The following is a 16350-nucleotide window of genomic DNA, read 5'->3' on the forward strand; positions in this document are numbered from 1 at the left end:
GCCTGGGGGGCTCGGGGGGGTGCTTGCAGCTTTCTTTCTTGCTCTTTTTCTTTCTCTCTTTTACCTTACCTTCCTCTATTTCTTCTTTTCTTTCTCCTTCCCACCTTCTTCCCTCCCTCCCTTCCTTCACTCATTCCTCTCTTACTCTCCCCTTTCATAAGTTTCCTTGCTTCCTTCCTCTGTTCCTGTCCCTTCCCCCTTTCTTTCTTTCTTTCTTTCTTTCTTTCTTTCTTTCTTTCTTTCTTGCTTGCTTGCTTGCTTGCTTGCTTGCTTGCTTGCTTGCTTTCTTGCTCTTTTTCTTTCTCTCTTTTACCTTCCCTTCCTCTATTTCTTCTTTTCTTTCTCCTTCCCACCTTCTTCCCTCCCTCCCTCCATTCACTCATTCCTCTCTTACTCTCCCCTTTCATAAGTTTCCTTGCTTCCTTCCTCTGTTCCTGTCCCTTCCCTCTTTCCTTCCTTCCTTCCCACCCTCCGTCCATTCATTCACCCATTCCTCTCTTGATCGCTTAAAGCCGGTCCCTGGTGCAAAAAGGGTTGGGGACCTCTGTCCTACAGGATTGGGTGGCAGAGAAGTTGAACATATGTAAATTTAAAAGTTTAAGAAAGTTTACAAGTTAAGTGAAAGAAACTTCATTATTCATTTATATGTACATGTACATTTATTCATTAAAAACATGTCTTTCTGCATAATTTAGACTAACTTTGTGAGTTTTTTGAGGGCTGGAACCAATTAAAATTATTTACATTAATTCCTATGGGGAAAAGTCGTTCGAGATAAGAGCTGCTCGACTTAAGAGCCCAGGTCCGGAACGAATTAAACTCGTATCTCGAGGTACCACTGTACTATGCTTTTTTTAAAAAAAATCCACCCAATTGTACAATTTCTCCCACACTCTGTAGTAGTCCTTATTTTGTTGATTTTGTATCTCATATGTTAATTTGCTAAATTTGGCACAGTCTTAACATTTTTTAAATCACCATTTCTTCGTTTGGGGTCTTTTCTTGCTTCCATACTTGTGCAAATGCTAATCTTGCAGCTGTGAGTATGTGATTTATTAAATAATACTTTTCTTTACTATGTTTGCCTCTAATTATTCCTAATAAGTACATTTCTGGTTTCATCTCAAGTTTATAATCCAATATTTCTTCCATCCATATCTGAATTTGGGTCCAAAATTGTTTTGCTTCCTTACATCGCCACCAAATGTTGGTAGTATGTTCCTACCTCTTTTTTGCACTTCCAACATTTGTTGCTTATGTTCACATTTATTTTGGCTAAGCGTGCAGGCGTGCAATGCCATCGGAAAAACATTTTATAGAGGTTTTCTTTATAAGGTATTGATAGCATCATCTTATAATTTACTGACCATAATTTTTCCCAGTCTTCCAGTTGGATCACATAGCCAAATTTAGTCATCCAAGCTTTCATATTAGCTTTAACTATTTCTTCGATATTTTTGTGGTTTATTCTTGTGGCAGTAATTACATGCATCATCATATGAAGAGGGTTTTTTGAGTACTTTTTGGGATGGTCTCCTCCATCATTGCCAGCCTGAAACATTAAAATTAGGACATTTAAACTTCTTCCAAACAACTAAGCCGTGGTTTCCTTTGTAACTTTTCCAGTCTCTCAAAGGTTTGTAGTGTTTCAAAATCATTTTGCCAGAGTTCAAGATGGGCTGAAATGAATCTCCAATCGATCCTGGTTTGTGTAATAGCAATAGGCTGATGTTGAGAAGACATGTCCAAATCGTCTCCTTAGACATCTTCATATTTCTCTCTCACACAGGGAGATCTGAGGGACTTGCCTGATGAACCTTCCAATTCCGAAGTGGATCCTTTGGATATTGTGAAAGTTGAGATCCCAATGGATGGAGACAGTGAGTAGACCATGAAACTTTGAAATACTTGGGGATGAAATCTAGTAAGCGTAGGAGCTTTGTCAATCATTAGGAAACCACATTTTTCTTCGCTGATCCAAAGAAAGCTCTCCTTAATAGCAGCAGGGATCATAACCATTTTTGGTCAGTCACAAGCTAGGGCAACTGGGACACTATGATCTTATGCTGGAGCGGTGTGTGGACAGAGCAATGAGACTAGGTGAGAAAATTTCCAACTGTTACTTTAGAGAGTTAAGTTAAAAGTTCCCCCCAAGTTTAGTTCCGTAATTTTTTGATGTAGAAAATAGATTGGTTTATTGTGGGAGCATAGATTGCGATTATGTGTATTTTCTTTGGTCCTGATGTAATTTGTACTATTAATATCTGTCCATTGTCATCTGTATAAATTAGTTTGGGGTTGAATTTGGGTTTAATGTATAGTACTACTCCTCTCTTCTTAGCTTGAGCAAGGGATGAGAAGATTTCTCCAAGCCTGGGATGGTTCAAAATTAGTTGGTCTTGTTTTCTTACATGCGTTTCTTGGAGACATATTATATCTGCATTTTGTTGTTGGATTTTATGGAATGTTTTTTTCCTTTTAATAGGAGAGTTGAAAGTTCCCCCCAAATGATCTCTAAATATTAACGTTCTGCCTGGCACCCAGAAATGAAGTAATTAATCAAACACACACGCACACTCGCAGGCTTGTAAAAAGAAAGCAAAGAGGTTTTCTTTATATACAGAAGGCTGCCATAGCAATGTTAGTTTATGAGTCCAACAGGTCAGAGTTAATCACTCAAGTCAGCACAGAGGTCTTTCTGGCTTACATCAGCCAAATAACTCACGGCTTAAGGCTCAGAAAGTCCAAAGATATCCAAAGCAAACACGAAACCGCGATTCATCAAAGTCTTTCTCCAAAAACTGAACGATAAATTCCCACAATGTCATCTGCAAAAACTCCCCTTTTTCAAGGCTGTGGCAACATCTTTAATTCCTAACACCTGTGACCTAGAATCTATTTCTGCGTTTGCACAGTTGCTCTTGACGTCCCATCATTCTCCTTACCCAGACATTACGAATAGGATCGTCCCTTATGTCCTCCCCGTCTGACTCAGATGAAACTCTGGCTGGAGATCTGACCGGCTCCATTTCCCTCTCTGCCTCTCCAGCTCCTTCCTCATCCCTTTCACCTTCTGGTTCACTGTCTGATTCCTCCTCCAGCCAGACGGGTCTTCTGTGATCGGACGGCTCCAGCTCCTCTGAGTCAAAATCAGCAGCCATAGCAGTTGGCCTGAAGCCAACCACAACAATTAAAAAGCGGTCTTTCTAGAAATAATGACAAAGAATTAGAAGAGGTTGATTGGAACTTATATTTGAAGATGTGAAAGTTGAAAGCTCTCAACATTTTGAATATAATATACAAAAGACAGCTGAAAAATTAGGTGGAAGGGACAAAGCAAAATAAAATAGAAAAAGATAGAAAAAAGTTAAAAACAGATAAAAATACAGAAAAGACAGCAATAATACATACTGAAAATCAAATAGTCAGTACCCTAAGAGCATATAGCAGAATAGAAACAAAGAGAAAAAGAAAACTCTTTCAAAAATAATGAAAAGGTCATGGATGTGTTGTGGTTAGCTCTGGCCCAGCTCCTGCCCCAAGGACTGTGGATGTGGGGGAGACATCCACATGCTGCAGGCCTGTTTTGCCCCCGGTGGAATCTGCTGACGAAGGCTCCTCTGACCAAGAAGACATGAGTGACAGGGAGGAGGAGAGTGTGGCAGACAGCTCAGAAGGAGATCAATTATCTAGCTCCTCCTTGGATTCAGAACAAGAGTTAATGATACAGCCACGCATGCGGAGAGCGATGCATAGGCAGCAACAACTGAGAGATTATTATCAAAGAAAATGAGGCCACCTGTGGTTGGGTGGGGCTGTGGTGATTAGTGAGGCTGCTATAAATAGCAGTCTGTGCGTTTGGCCATTGTGGAGGATTATCTGATCCTTGTGTTTCGTGACTGCTTTACTGACTTTGACCTTTTGTGTGCTGATTTCCCCCCACTTTGAAACTAAACCAGAGCAAAGTGTGTTTCACTTTGTGAAAGAAGAAGGACTGTGAATTGCCTCACAGCTGCAAGCTAAGTATCACAGAACTGATAAGGGACTTGTACAAATTACCAATTTGTTTGGAGACAAGTGCTCTTTGCTATACCAAAAGAGGGCTTCGTTTTTTTGGATTTTCGGTATAAAGAACTTTGTTTTGAATTTTCAAACATGTGTGTGCCTGAAAGTGTATCTGGGCATTTTTGGGAGGATTCTACCAGAGAGCTCGACAGAATAGTGGGGGGCAGGAAGCACGGTCCTGTAAATCAAAGTAGGCTCCCTCTTTTAGTGGTGGTAGGGACATAGTTTACATTTCAGTCAAAGATCTCCTGTTTCTAATCTCTCTTGCTTTCTTCATGCAGAGGTCCTGGGACCAAAATTGTAGGTCTTGACCAGAGAAGCTGTGGCCTTCTGGGTAGTTGACTACATCCAATGATGGGCTACCAAAATTCTTACTACCACACTGTGGGCATGGCTTATGCATTTTGTTTCAACATCTTTCAGTGTGAATTGGGTGCTCTGGGGTGGAGCTCCAAATTTTGCTACCGGAACTGTGTTCCTGACCGTTCCCGTAGGAGACCATCACAGGATACATCTCTCTACATTGTTCCTCACCATTTTATGACGGTGCTAATGCAGTGAAGGGCTACCAAAAATTTTATTACCACATTGTGGGCGTGGCTTATGCAGGACACCCTCCATTTTCTTTCAGCATCTTTCAGTTGAAATTGGGTGCTCTGGGTTAGAGCTCCATTTTCGCTAACCTACTGTGTTCCCTCCGTCTGGGCAGCGATGCGTAGGCAACAACAACTGAGAGATTATTATCAAAGAAAATGAGGCCACCTGTGGTTGGGTGGGGCTGTGGTAATTAGGGAGGCTGCTATAAATAGCAGCCTGTGGGTTTGGCCATTGTGGAGGATTATCTGATCGTTGTGTTTCGTGACTGCTTTACTGACTTTGACCTTTTGTGTGCTGATTTTCCCCCGCTTTGAAACTAAACCAGAGCAAAGTGTGTTTCACTTTGTGAAAGAAGAAGGACTGTGAATTGCCTCACAGCTGCAAGCTAAGTTTCATAGAACTGATAAGGGACTTGTACAAATTACCATTTTGGTTGGAGACGAGTGCTCTATGCTATACCAAAAGAGGGCTTAGTTTAAGTGAATTTTCATTATAAATAACATTGTTTTGAATTTTCAAACGTGTGTGTGTCTGAAATTTGTACCTGTAAATTTTTGGGAGGAGTCTACCAGAGAGCCCGACAGAACAGGTAGAGACAGTCTTGTTAGTGCTACTGAGAGGGAGAGATAGCTTAGATTTCAAAGACCTACACACTTTGTTTCTGCTACACAGAAAGGGAGATATTGTCCTCAAAGACTCTTTATACAAGTTTAAGAGACAAGAAAACTTTGGTGAGCATCCAGGCAGGGCTGAAGAAGAAAAAGACAAAAGGGGGCAGGGATTTTGGGGGGCAGTTGATCTCTGCTACACTTCCACTTTGAAATTTTTAAAACTTATTTCCTTTCATTTATTTTGTGGCCAAAAGCATGGAAGGGCACAACAATATTGCTTTGTGGGTATTTTGGGGGTGATTTTCTCTGCTACACTTCCACTTTGAAATTTTAAAAACTTTTTTCCCTTTCATTCTGTTGTGGTTGGCTCTGGCCCAGCTCCTGCCCCAGGGAATGGGGAGGTGGATGCAGGGGAAAATTCAACATGTCACAGGCCTGTGTTATTGCCGACAGAATCAGTTCAGAGTTTAGTTTCCTCGGACGAAGAAGAAGGTGGGAGTGACTCGGTTGAGGAGGGCTTGGCACACAGCCCAGGCAGTCACTCTCCCTTATCTTCCGTTGATTCAGATGATGACATTTTGGACCCACGCAAGCGCAGAATTATGCATAGAAGAGATCAAATAAGAACATATTACAGGAAATAAGGGAGGCTACCTGTGTTTGGGCGGGTCTCCAGTAATTAGGGCTGCTGCTATAAATAGCAGCATGTGGGTTTGGCCATTGTGGAAGAATATCTGATCAGAGTTCGTCAGGAATCTTGTATTGCTGGACTTTGTTGCTTTTTCACGCCTTTGAAATCAAAGCAGAGCAACGTGTGTTTATGTGTCTCACTTCATTGGAAGAAGAAGGGGTGTGAAGTTTCTTCACAGCTGCTAGCTAAGTACTTAATGACTGCTTAATGGAAATTGTACAGCCTACCCAGTTGTTTTGGGAAGAGTGCTTTGTGCAATACAAAAAGAGTGCTTTGTTTATTTTGAATTTTGTGATAAAGAACATTGTTTTGAATTTTCAAACGTGTTTGTGTCTGAAATTTGTACCCTTGAATTTTCAGGAGGCTCCTATCAGAGAGCCCGGCAGAACACATTCATTTTTATTTTGTGGGCAGCAAGACTGCCACTCAGTAAGCCAAAAAAAAAGGTTGCTGAGTCTGACCATGCCCTAAATTTTTCCAGTGTGGTCAGTGGTCCTTCTTGTCTTGGAAAGCAACACCTGCTTCCAGGGCCAAAGCTATTTCCTGTATCCAGAGGGAGGGAGACTGGTGTTCCTGTCTGCTAAAAAGTTCTCCAGTGTGGTCTGGGGTCTTCTTTGTCCTGGTAGGAAAGCCTCCCTGCCAGGACCCAAGCAATTAACTGTATCCAGAGTGAGGGAGAATGCTGTTCTTATCTGCCCAAAATTTTTCCAGTGCGGTCTGGGGTCCTTCTTGTCGTGGAAAGCAACACATACTTCCAGGGCCAAAGCTATTTCCTGTATCCAGAGGGAGGGAGACTTGTCCAACGTGCAGATTGGGTGGGTGGAAAAACTTCATGTAGAATTGATCAATCGAGCCATTCCAATAATTAAAAAGTGCAATGGCTAACATGTTGAAACCACCCTGACTCTAAGGAGAATCGCGGCATAAAAATCGAATAAATAAATACATAAAAAGGGGTGGACGGTCAGTTTTGTCTCGCTACTGACCTCTGGCACTCGTATTTTTGGGTCCACCTCTGGGCCACTTTCTTTCAATTTCTTTCTCTGCATTTCCTTTTTTTCTATATATAAAGAAGCCACTAGAGCTCTCTGTCAATTTATTTTTGGGTAAAACAAGGGCCAATTCCTATCTCTGCATCTCCTTCTTCTATCTAATCTGAAGCCTCTAGTGCTCTCTGAAATTTTGGGTCAAACACAGGGCCACTTCCTGTATCTGTGATTTTAATGTTTTTCTGTCTAATACAAAGGCTCTACTGCTGCCTGGGCATTTAAGTTTTACGGGGCATTTTTTCTCTAATTCTAGGTCCACCTGAATGCCGCACCTTCATCTGTTCCTTGGACCAGTGTCACTGCAGGCCTTCAAACATGAAGGAAGCCGTGAAAATGGGACATGGCCGTGCTGCTGCTGCTGCAGCTGCTGCTGGTGGTGGTGGTGGTGATGGAGCTGGTGCTGCAGGGGCAGGTAGAGGGCGTGTAAAATCTGAGTCTCCTAGCCCTTCCTCTGGTGCAAGCAGGCGCCTGGGTTTGATGCAAGAAGAAGTTGGAGATGACATGGCATGCAGCGCTACCTTTTCCTTGTTATTGCCTTCTACACACACAACCACATCTGCCTGTTCAGTGCCTGAGTCATCACCCCCCTCCAAAGCAGCAAGGCCGTCTCACCCAGAAGCAGCGGAGTCTTTAATGCTGTTCTCTGAAACTTGCAACTGGGATCCCCGGTGGCGTCCACCTGCCCAATCCGCAGTTGCAGACCTTGGGCTCCCAGATAGCCAGGAGCTTCTGCTGGAGAAAGAGGAGGTGTCCATGGCATCATCGGGGAAGACCACGATAGATGAGGATATGACCCAGATCCGCGCTCCTGCAGCTTACTGCAATGTAAAGTCTGAGAAGGAGGCTAGCGGGGAGGAGTCGGTGGAAGAAGATGACGAGGTGCTAGATCCCACGTGGACCGAAGGCCGACAGGAGGAAGAGTCTGTGGCAGCCAGCAGAAGCAGAGGGAGAAGGCTGCAAACCCTCAGCGCTCAGTCTGCTGGTACTACTGCCCACCGTGTCCGGGGGCCGAGCACGCCTCATGTGTCGCAAAGAATCTCACCAGCGTGGCATTTTTTCAGGCAGTTAGCAGAAGACAAGAAAAAGGTCGTTTGCAATCTCTGCCACCAGTCCCTGAAGCGAGGGAGAGTCCTTAATAACCTCAGCACCAGCTGCATGACCAGGCACCTGATTTCAAAACATGGCCTTCGGTGGAGACAATACCTTAGCAGCATTCAAACGCCTGGGTCTTCCTCTTCTGTGTGGCTGCTTCGGCCACTGACAACGCCTCCCCAACAACAAGGTCACCTCTCTCTTCCCAAAGGGACAATGATGGATCACCACCAACACCATCACCACCACCAGCAGCAACGGCAGCAGCACCACCATCACCAAGCATGTCTACACTGTCCCAGGGAAGCATTCATCAGCTGTCCATCCCTCAAACGTTTGAGAGAAAGCGGAGGTTCGGCCCATCCCACCCACGAGCACTGACCCTGAATGCCAGCATTTCGCAGCTGCTGGCATTTGAAATGCTACCCTACCTCCTGGTGGAGACACCAAGTCTCAGGAAATTATTTAAATTGGCTGTCCCACCATACTCCGTTCCCAGCCGCTATTACTTTTCACGCAAGGCCATCCCTGCCCTGCACCAACATGTAGTGGAGAAAATTCGGGGCGGAGGACGGAAGGACTTTTTGGGTGTGTGTGTGTAAATTTTTAATATTTTTCTCCCAACATACATTCAAACGATACAATGTACCATCTAATTTTCCCTGAATAAAATGCGCTATTTTGTCAGTAACTAATAAAATCATCAAAAAAGTTGCAAAAGATTTTTTTCTAATGTTGTCATCCAGGTACATACTTTTCTTTTAATTAAATTCCCTCCTTAATGTTCCTTCAAAAAGTACACCACCAATTACATTTCTAACTTATTAACCATTATTATTATTATTATTATTTATTAGATTTGTATGCCGCCCCTCTCCGTAGACTCGTAGTGCTTCCTTCTTTCTTTATATATTTATATATTTTTCTATAAACATTTTTATACATTTTTGTATAAACCAAGAAAACCTTGCATAGCCAATCAGATGTTAATAAAAGAAAATTAAAAACAAAACACAAACATATATGAATTTCAGACTTCCCCCCCACTCTAAATAGTTCAGTCCCGTTTTGTTTTTTACTTTAAAATAAGGTATGTGCAGTGTGCATAGGGATTTGTTCATAGTTTTTTTTAATAGTCCGGCCCTCCAACAGTCTAAGGGACAGTGAACTGGGCCCCTGTGTAAAAAGTTTGGGGACCTCTGTTATAGAGGATATAGTAGAGAAGATATAAGAGATATAGGAGAGACTAAAGGACAGGGGACAGAAGGCACTCTAGTGCACTTATGCACACCCCTTACTGACCTCTTAGGAATCTGGAGAGGTCAACCATGGATAGTCTAAGGGTAAAATGTTTGGGGTTTGGAGATGATACTACATTAATAGGAGCAGCTCCTTGCAAACCTTGTGCAAAATAGTCTGCAAAGGAGCAATTCGATGTCTTCTGGTTTTTATGCAGGAAAACCAAGAGACACCCCCCATTCCAAATTTATTTATTATTAGATTTCTATGACGTCCAATTCCTTGGATTCAGGGTGGTTCACAACAAAATAATACATAACATGTAGAAATCTAGTTTTAAAAATAATAAATAAATACTAAACATATTAAAACCCCAATTTCTTAAAAAAAAACAAATTGAGAGAGAGCACTAGAGTCTTCAGATTAGACAGAAAAAGGAAAGGCAGAGAAAGAAGGTGGCCCTGTCGTTGGCCACAAATTAAATTTGCAAGAGGGTGAATGCAGAGTAGCAGGAGGGGGCAACAGCAGCTACCCACCAGATTTTGTACAGCAATCCTATATGATTGGAGGCCGTGCGCTCCGTGGCGCTATCGGTCTCTGGGCGCTGTGACCAGTAGTAACAGCTTGAGGCTTCAGATTAATAGAGAAAGGAAAGGCAGAGAAAGAAGGCAGTCCTGTTGTTAGCCACAAATTAAATTGAGAGAGAGCTCTAGTGGCTTCAGATTAGACAGAAAAAGGAAAGGCAGAGAAAGAAGACGGCCCTGTCGTTGGCCACACATTAAATTTACAGACAGCTCTAGAGGCTTCAGATTAGATGGAAAAAGGAAAGGCAGAGAAAGAAGACGGCCCTGTCGTTGGCCACAAATTAAATTTACAGACAGCTCTAGAGGCTTCAGATTAGATGGAAAAAGGAAAGGCAGAGAAAGAAGGCAGCCCTGTTGATGGCCACAAATTAAATTTACAGACAGCTCTAGAGGCTTCAGAGTAGATGGAAAAAGGAAAGGCAGAGAAAGAAGATGGCCCTGTCGTTGGCCACAAATTAAATTTACAGACAGCTCTAGAGGCTTCAGATTAGATGGAAAAAGGAAAGGCAGAGAAAGAAGATGGCCCTGTTGATGGCCACAAATTAAATTTACAGACAGCTCTAGAGGCTTCAGGGTAGATGGAAAAAGGAAAGGCAGAGAAAGAAGACGGCCCTGTTGTTGGCCACAAATTAAATTTACAGACAGCTCTAGAGGCTTCAGAGTAAATGGAAAAAGGAAAGGCAGAGAAAGAAGACGGCCCTGTTGTTGGCCACAAATTAAATTTACAGACAGCTCTAGAGGCTTCAGAGTAGATGGAAAAAGGAAAGGCAGAGAAAGAAGATGGCCCTGTTGTTGGCCACAAATTAAATTTACAGACAGCTCTAGAGGCTTCAGAGTAGATGGAAAAAGGAAAGGCAGAGAAAGAAGACGGCCCTGTCGTTGGCCACACATTAAATTTACAGAGAGCTCTAGAGGCTTCAGATTAGACGGAAAAAGGAAAGGCAGAGAAAGAAGGCGGCCCTGTCGATGGCCACAAATTAAATTTGTAAGAGGGTGAACAGGGGGACGCAGAGTAGCAGGAGGACGGAACAGCAGCCACCCACCAGATTTTTCCCAGCAATCCTATGTGATTGGAGGGCGTGCGCTCTGTGGCGCTATCGGTCTCTGGGTGCTGTGGCCAGTAGTAACTGCAGATGAACGCTGAGGGTTTTCGGTCCACATGTGATCTAGCACCTCGTCATCAACCCTGGTATCTTCTTTCACCAACTCCTCCCCGCTAGCCTCCCTCTCAGACTCTACATTGCAGTAAGCTGCAGGAGCGGAGATCTGGGTCTCATCATCCTTCCCAGATGATGGCCTGGACACCTCCTCTTTCTCTTGTTCTGTTGTCATGTCTGGATGGCTTTGCACACTGGACAAGAGTGGCACACTGGCAAACTTCAACTGGTGGAGAGAGAACACAAACCGTGTTTGTCAAACCCAAGCCTGGACATTACATCCCATTACTATAAGCCTGCATATCTCAGATTTACAAACGGTGACAGTTCTGGGAGGGAACATGGTTTATTAGATTTGTATGCTGCCCCTCTCCGAAGACTCCCTGCATTTAGGCTCCCTGCAACCATTTTTCCGAAAGAAATTTTTTCTTCCTGGCCAGGTGCACAGTGCAGCCATTGACTGGAGTCGAACTCAGGACACACTAAATTTTTCCCCATGAAAATACACAGGGATATCTCAGATTTTCAATAGGTGACACAACTTGGGAGGAACATGCATTTAGGCTCTCAGAAAAAAAATCTGTGCAAAAAATTATTTCATTGAACACAAACTTTAGTCAAACACAAACTATACCCAAACTTTAACCATAAAAATATAACTGATTATATACATACATAACATGAATTTTACACCTGTGAGGGTGGTGTTGGTGGTGGTAACGAATGCTCTAACCACTCACTCGGGATGGCACAGCAAAGTCCTCTGTGATCCACGCCTGGTTCATTTTAAGGAATGTCAGTATGTCAACGTTGTCTGTGGATGGGCAGATCCTTCTATCAGTGATGACCCCTCCTGCGGTGCTGAACACACGCTCTGACAGGACGCTTGCCGCAGAGCAGGCCAGCACTTCCAGGGCATAGAGGGCAAGCCCTGGCCACGTGTTCAATTTTCCTACCCAAAAATTGAAGTTGGTGGAGGCATCGCTAAGAACCATCATGTCCATGGACAGGTAGTCGTCCACCATGCGGGTCACGTGATGCCTTCTGCTATGGGACATCACCTCCAAGGGTGGTGGATCTGTGTGAATATTGAATATGGCCTCATACATACTTTCAATGTGTGACAATGACCATCCCCTGTGCAGTGCTGTAAGTGTCCCTGCTGCGTTGCCGACTGCATCCTACTCCTACTCCGCGTGCCACCACTGGGCTCTCCAATTGCTGTGGGACTCTTCCTACAGTGCGTCCACGAGCACATGTACATATCATATATATATATCACATGTTTTTGCTGAATTTTTAAAATTAAGGGAGACTAGGATACCGCTATTTCGGCGTTGTTCTGGCCTCATCAGCTAGCCATACTCTTACTGGGATTTGATCCTGGGGCCTCTGCCTTATAAGGCAGAGAATTAACCTCTAGGCCAGTGTTTCCCAACCTTTTTTGAGCCGCGGCACATTATTCATGTTTTCAAAATTCTGGGGAACACTGAAGGGGGTGGTGGGGGGGCTAAAGAAAAGTTTGGACAAAAAAAATATCTCTTCCTCCATTTCACTCTATTTCTCCCTCCCTCTTTCTCTCTCTTCCTTCCTTCCTTTCTTTCTCTCCATCCCTCTTTCTTTCTTTCTTCCTCTCTTTTTTGCTCTCTCTCTCTCTCCCTCCTTCCCTCCCTCTATGTCTTTCCCTCTCCCTCCTTCCCCCCTTTCTTTCTCTCTCTCTCTTGCTTTCTTTCCCTCTCTTTCTCTTGCTTTCTTTCTCTCATTCTCTCTCCCCTTTTTCTCTCTCTCTCTTTCTCTCTCGTTCACCACGCCAGCAAGAGAGAGAAAAAGAAAGAGCGCGAGAGAGAGCCGGAGAGAGAGTGGAGTGCGCAGCAGCCATCAGCCTCCTCGCCCTCTCAGACGTCCCCAGCGCCCGGCCTCGCGCCGCCTCCCGTTACCCCAGCCGAAAGCCACACAGTCCCGGACTCCCGGATCGCTCGCTTCTCCGGCCAGCGCGGCGCTTTCCTGGGCAGATGGCTTTGCTGACCGGAGAAGCGAGCGATCCGGGAGTCCGGGACTGTGTGGCTTTGCGTCATGAAGAGAAAACGGCAGCAGGGAAAAGTTGGCCGTTTTCTCTTCATGGCGCAAAGCCACACAGTCCTGGACTCCCGGATTGCTCGCCCCAAGGCAGGAGGTGGCGGCGGAGGAGAGTGGGCGGATCGGGCGGGCAATGGGGCAGGGCGGAGAAGCCAGGGGCACGTTTGGCCGGAGGCACCGTGGGGAGGCAGGGGCAGGGAGGTGCGGCAGTAGGTGCCCCCGGCCAAACGCGCCCCTGGCTTCTCCGCCCTGCCCCATTGCCCGCCCGATCCGCCCACTCTCCTCCGCCGCCTCTCGCCGCGGCACACCTGACGGTGTCTCGCGGCACACTAGTGTGCCGCGGCACACTGGTTGGGAAACGCTGCTCTAGGCCACCAGATCTGATCCTTTCAGCTTTGTACCAGGGAGGGGCTATCTGTTTTTTTTCTGTTGGATCACCCTGGTATATTGAAGGAACGTCACAGCTCCTTTTTGCCTCTAGGCCCAACCCAGGGCCATTTCAAGGCAGTCAATTTATTCATAGCCAACAAACTATGTTCTGTATGTATCACAGGCTTTTGCTGAATTTTAGATAGATAGATAGATAGATAGATAGATAGATAGATAGATAGATAGATAGATAGTATATAATATAATTACATTAATTATATTTAATTAATTAATTAAATTTAAGAGATATAATTAGTCAGATTGGGGAGAAACAGACCTTTATGGATCTTTGGCTTCCCTTTTATGCAAAAGTAATTATGATCATTTCTATTTCTGCCAGGAAGAAAGATGGAGGTACAAGACTTGCCAGGATCCCGGGCAGGAAAGAGAGAGCCAGCAAGGGGAAGCATTCAAAATGCAGCAACACAGGAGTATCTGAAGGATTTCACTCCTTCCCAGATTAAGGAGGAATCAGAAAAGGGGATGGACCAGTTGTGTGAGAGCCAGAAAAGAGAAGCTCCGAGGGCTCCATATTTGGATGGAAGAAACTCTCCATCTTCTCAGTTCTCACCAGAGAATAACACTAGTCCACCTCTTAGCAGAAAGGCCGATCTCCATCAAGGGTCCTTCAGTGGAAAAGCTGCAAATGAAACCTTTCCAGGTCTGGGCTGCATGGACGTTCCTGAATTTTACGAAGGCCTGGATTCCTCAGTGGAAGTGACGGAACAGTTGGGGGAGGAAGGCAAGCTCAGCGTGATGATACAATGCCAACGCTTCCGGCAGTTTCGCTACGACGACGCTGAAGGGCCTGAGAAAGCGTTTGGTCAACTCTGGGACCGCTGCTGCCAGTGGCTGAAGCCGGAGCGTCACTCCAAGGAGCAAATCCTGGAGCTGGTGATCTTGGAGCAGTTCCTGAGGATCCTGCCACCGGAAATGCAGAAGTGGGTTTTGGAACAGTGTCCGGAGACGGGGAGCCAGGCGGTGGCCTTGGCCGAGGATTTTCTTCAGAGGTTGCCACAAGGAGATGAGCAGAGGGTGAGCATGGATCGCTGTCATATTGGGCACCCTTGTAGAGCTCAGCTTATGGCCACAATTGAATCCCATGTTTCTGTTGCTAAGTGAGACATTTGTTAAGTGAGTTTTGCCCCATTTTGCAACTGTTAACCATTGTGGCTGTTAAGTTAGTAACATGTTTGTTTGTGGCTGTTCAGTTAGAAACGGGAAATCTGGCTTCCCTGTTGATTTTGCTTGTGGCAAAAGAGGATCACGTGACCTCGGGACGTATCAGATTCAGGGATGGTCTTCGTTTTTTTTTTTAATGATTTATTTATGTTTTCAGATACAGTAAAAAGAAGAAATATCTCGTTACACATTGCAGATCGTAACCCGTTCCCCCCCTCCTATTGTTTACAATTCATTTTCTAATTCGTTAATTACCTTTTTGAGAAGAGAAGAGATAGTAAGAAAACAATGAAAATAGAAACATAGCAACATAGAAGACTGACGGCAGAAAAAGACCTCATGCCGTCAGTCTTCTATGTTTCTATGGTCCCTTTTTGTTATTATCTTTTGTCTGAGGTCGTCTGGGAAGCTTTATGTCTTTTAGCCTCTCCTTGTGTCATTCTACCCTGGATCCAGCGATGCCATTTATCCCACAGTTTATCTTCCTCATCCGTGTGTATACCTTTGATGTCTCTTGACATCTTGTCCATCTCTGCACAATAGAAATTTTTTTCTATTATTAGCTTTTCTGATGGAATGTCTTGTCTTTTCCGACTTTGAGCATACATTATTCTTTTTTTAAAAATTTATTTTATTTAACATACAAACATTTAAACACCATACAAACAACATTAAACATTTACAATTTCCTATATGCATAAAAAGTTAATCTTTTACAATTCTATTTACAGTGGAACCCCGACATAAGAGCTGCTCTACTTAAGAGCAACTCGAGATAAGAGCTGGGAGGGGAGAGATATTTTTGTTCTACTTACAAGCCCAAATTCGAGATACAAGCGCCAAGGAGCTGTCTCCTGAAGCCAAACGCTAACTTCCGTGTTCGGCTTCAGGAGACAGCTGTGAAGCGGCGCGCGTGTTTTAAAAGGTTGCAGCCGGCCTGGGGGGCTCGGGGGGGTGCTTGCAGCTTTCTTTCTTGCTCTTTTTCTTTCTCTCTTTTACCTTACCTTCCTCTATTTCTTCTTTTCTTTCTCCTTCCCACCTTCTTCCCTCCCTCCCTTCCTTCACTCATTCCTCTCTTACTCTCCCCTTTCATAAGTTTCCTTGCTTCCTTCCTCTGTTCCTGTCCCTTCCCCCTTTCTTTCTTTCTTTCTTTCTTTCTTTCTTTCTTTCTTTCTTTCTTTCTTGCTTGCTTGCTTGCTTGCTTGCTTGCTTGCTTTCTTGCTCTTTTTCTTTCTCTCTTTTACCTTCCCTTCCTCTATTTCTTCTTTTCTTTCTCCTTCCCACCTTCTTCCCTCCCTCCCTCCATTCACTCATTCCTCTCTTACTCTCCCCTTTCATAAGTTTCCTTGCTTCCTTCCTCTGTTCCTGTCCCTTCCCTCTTTCCTTCCTTCCTTCCCACCCTCCGTCCATTCATTCACCCATTCCTCTCTTGATCGCTTAAAGCCGGTCCCTGGTGCAAAAAGGGTTGGGGACCTCTGTCCTACAGGATTGGGTGGCAGAGAAGTTGAACATATGTAAATTTAAAAGTTTAAGAAAGTTTACAAGTTAAGTGAAAGAAACTTCATTATTCATTTATAT

At 44.3% G+C, this 16350-nt stretch overlaps 1 protein-coding gene across 4 annotated transcripts in view; it reads left to right on the forward strand.

The window, feature by feature from the left end:
- Positions 1 to 16350, forward strand: part of LOC139163010 (zinc finger protein 263-like) — a 73474-nt gene that overhangs the window by 38376 nt on the left and 18748 nt on the right. For all 4 annotated transcript variants that reach the window (XM_070743900.1, XM_070743901.1, XM_070743903.1 and 1 more), the window contains 2 exons: positions 1790 to 1880; positions 13931 to 14625. In XM_070743900.1, the coding sequence (XP_070600001.1) occupies positions 1790 to 1880; positions 13931 to 14625 (786 nt within the window). The remainder of the gene's footprint in view (positions 1 to 1789; positions 1881 to 13930; positions 14626 to 16350) is intronic.

This window comes from Erythrolamprus reginae, chromosome 2, assembly GCF_031021105.1.
Source record: "Erythrolamprus reginae isolate rEryReg1 chromosome 2, rEryReg1.hap1, whole genome shotgun sequence".
In the NCBI taxonomy this organism is placed as follows: Eukaryota; Metazoa; Chordata; class Lepidosauria; order Squamata; family Dipsadidae; genus Erythrolamprus; species Erythrolamprus reginae.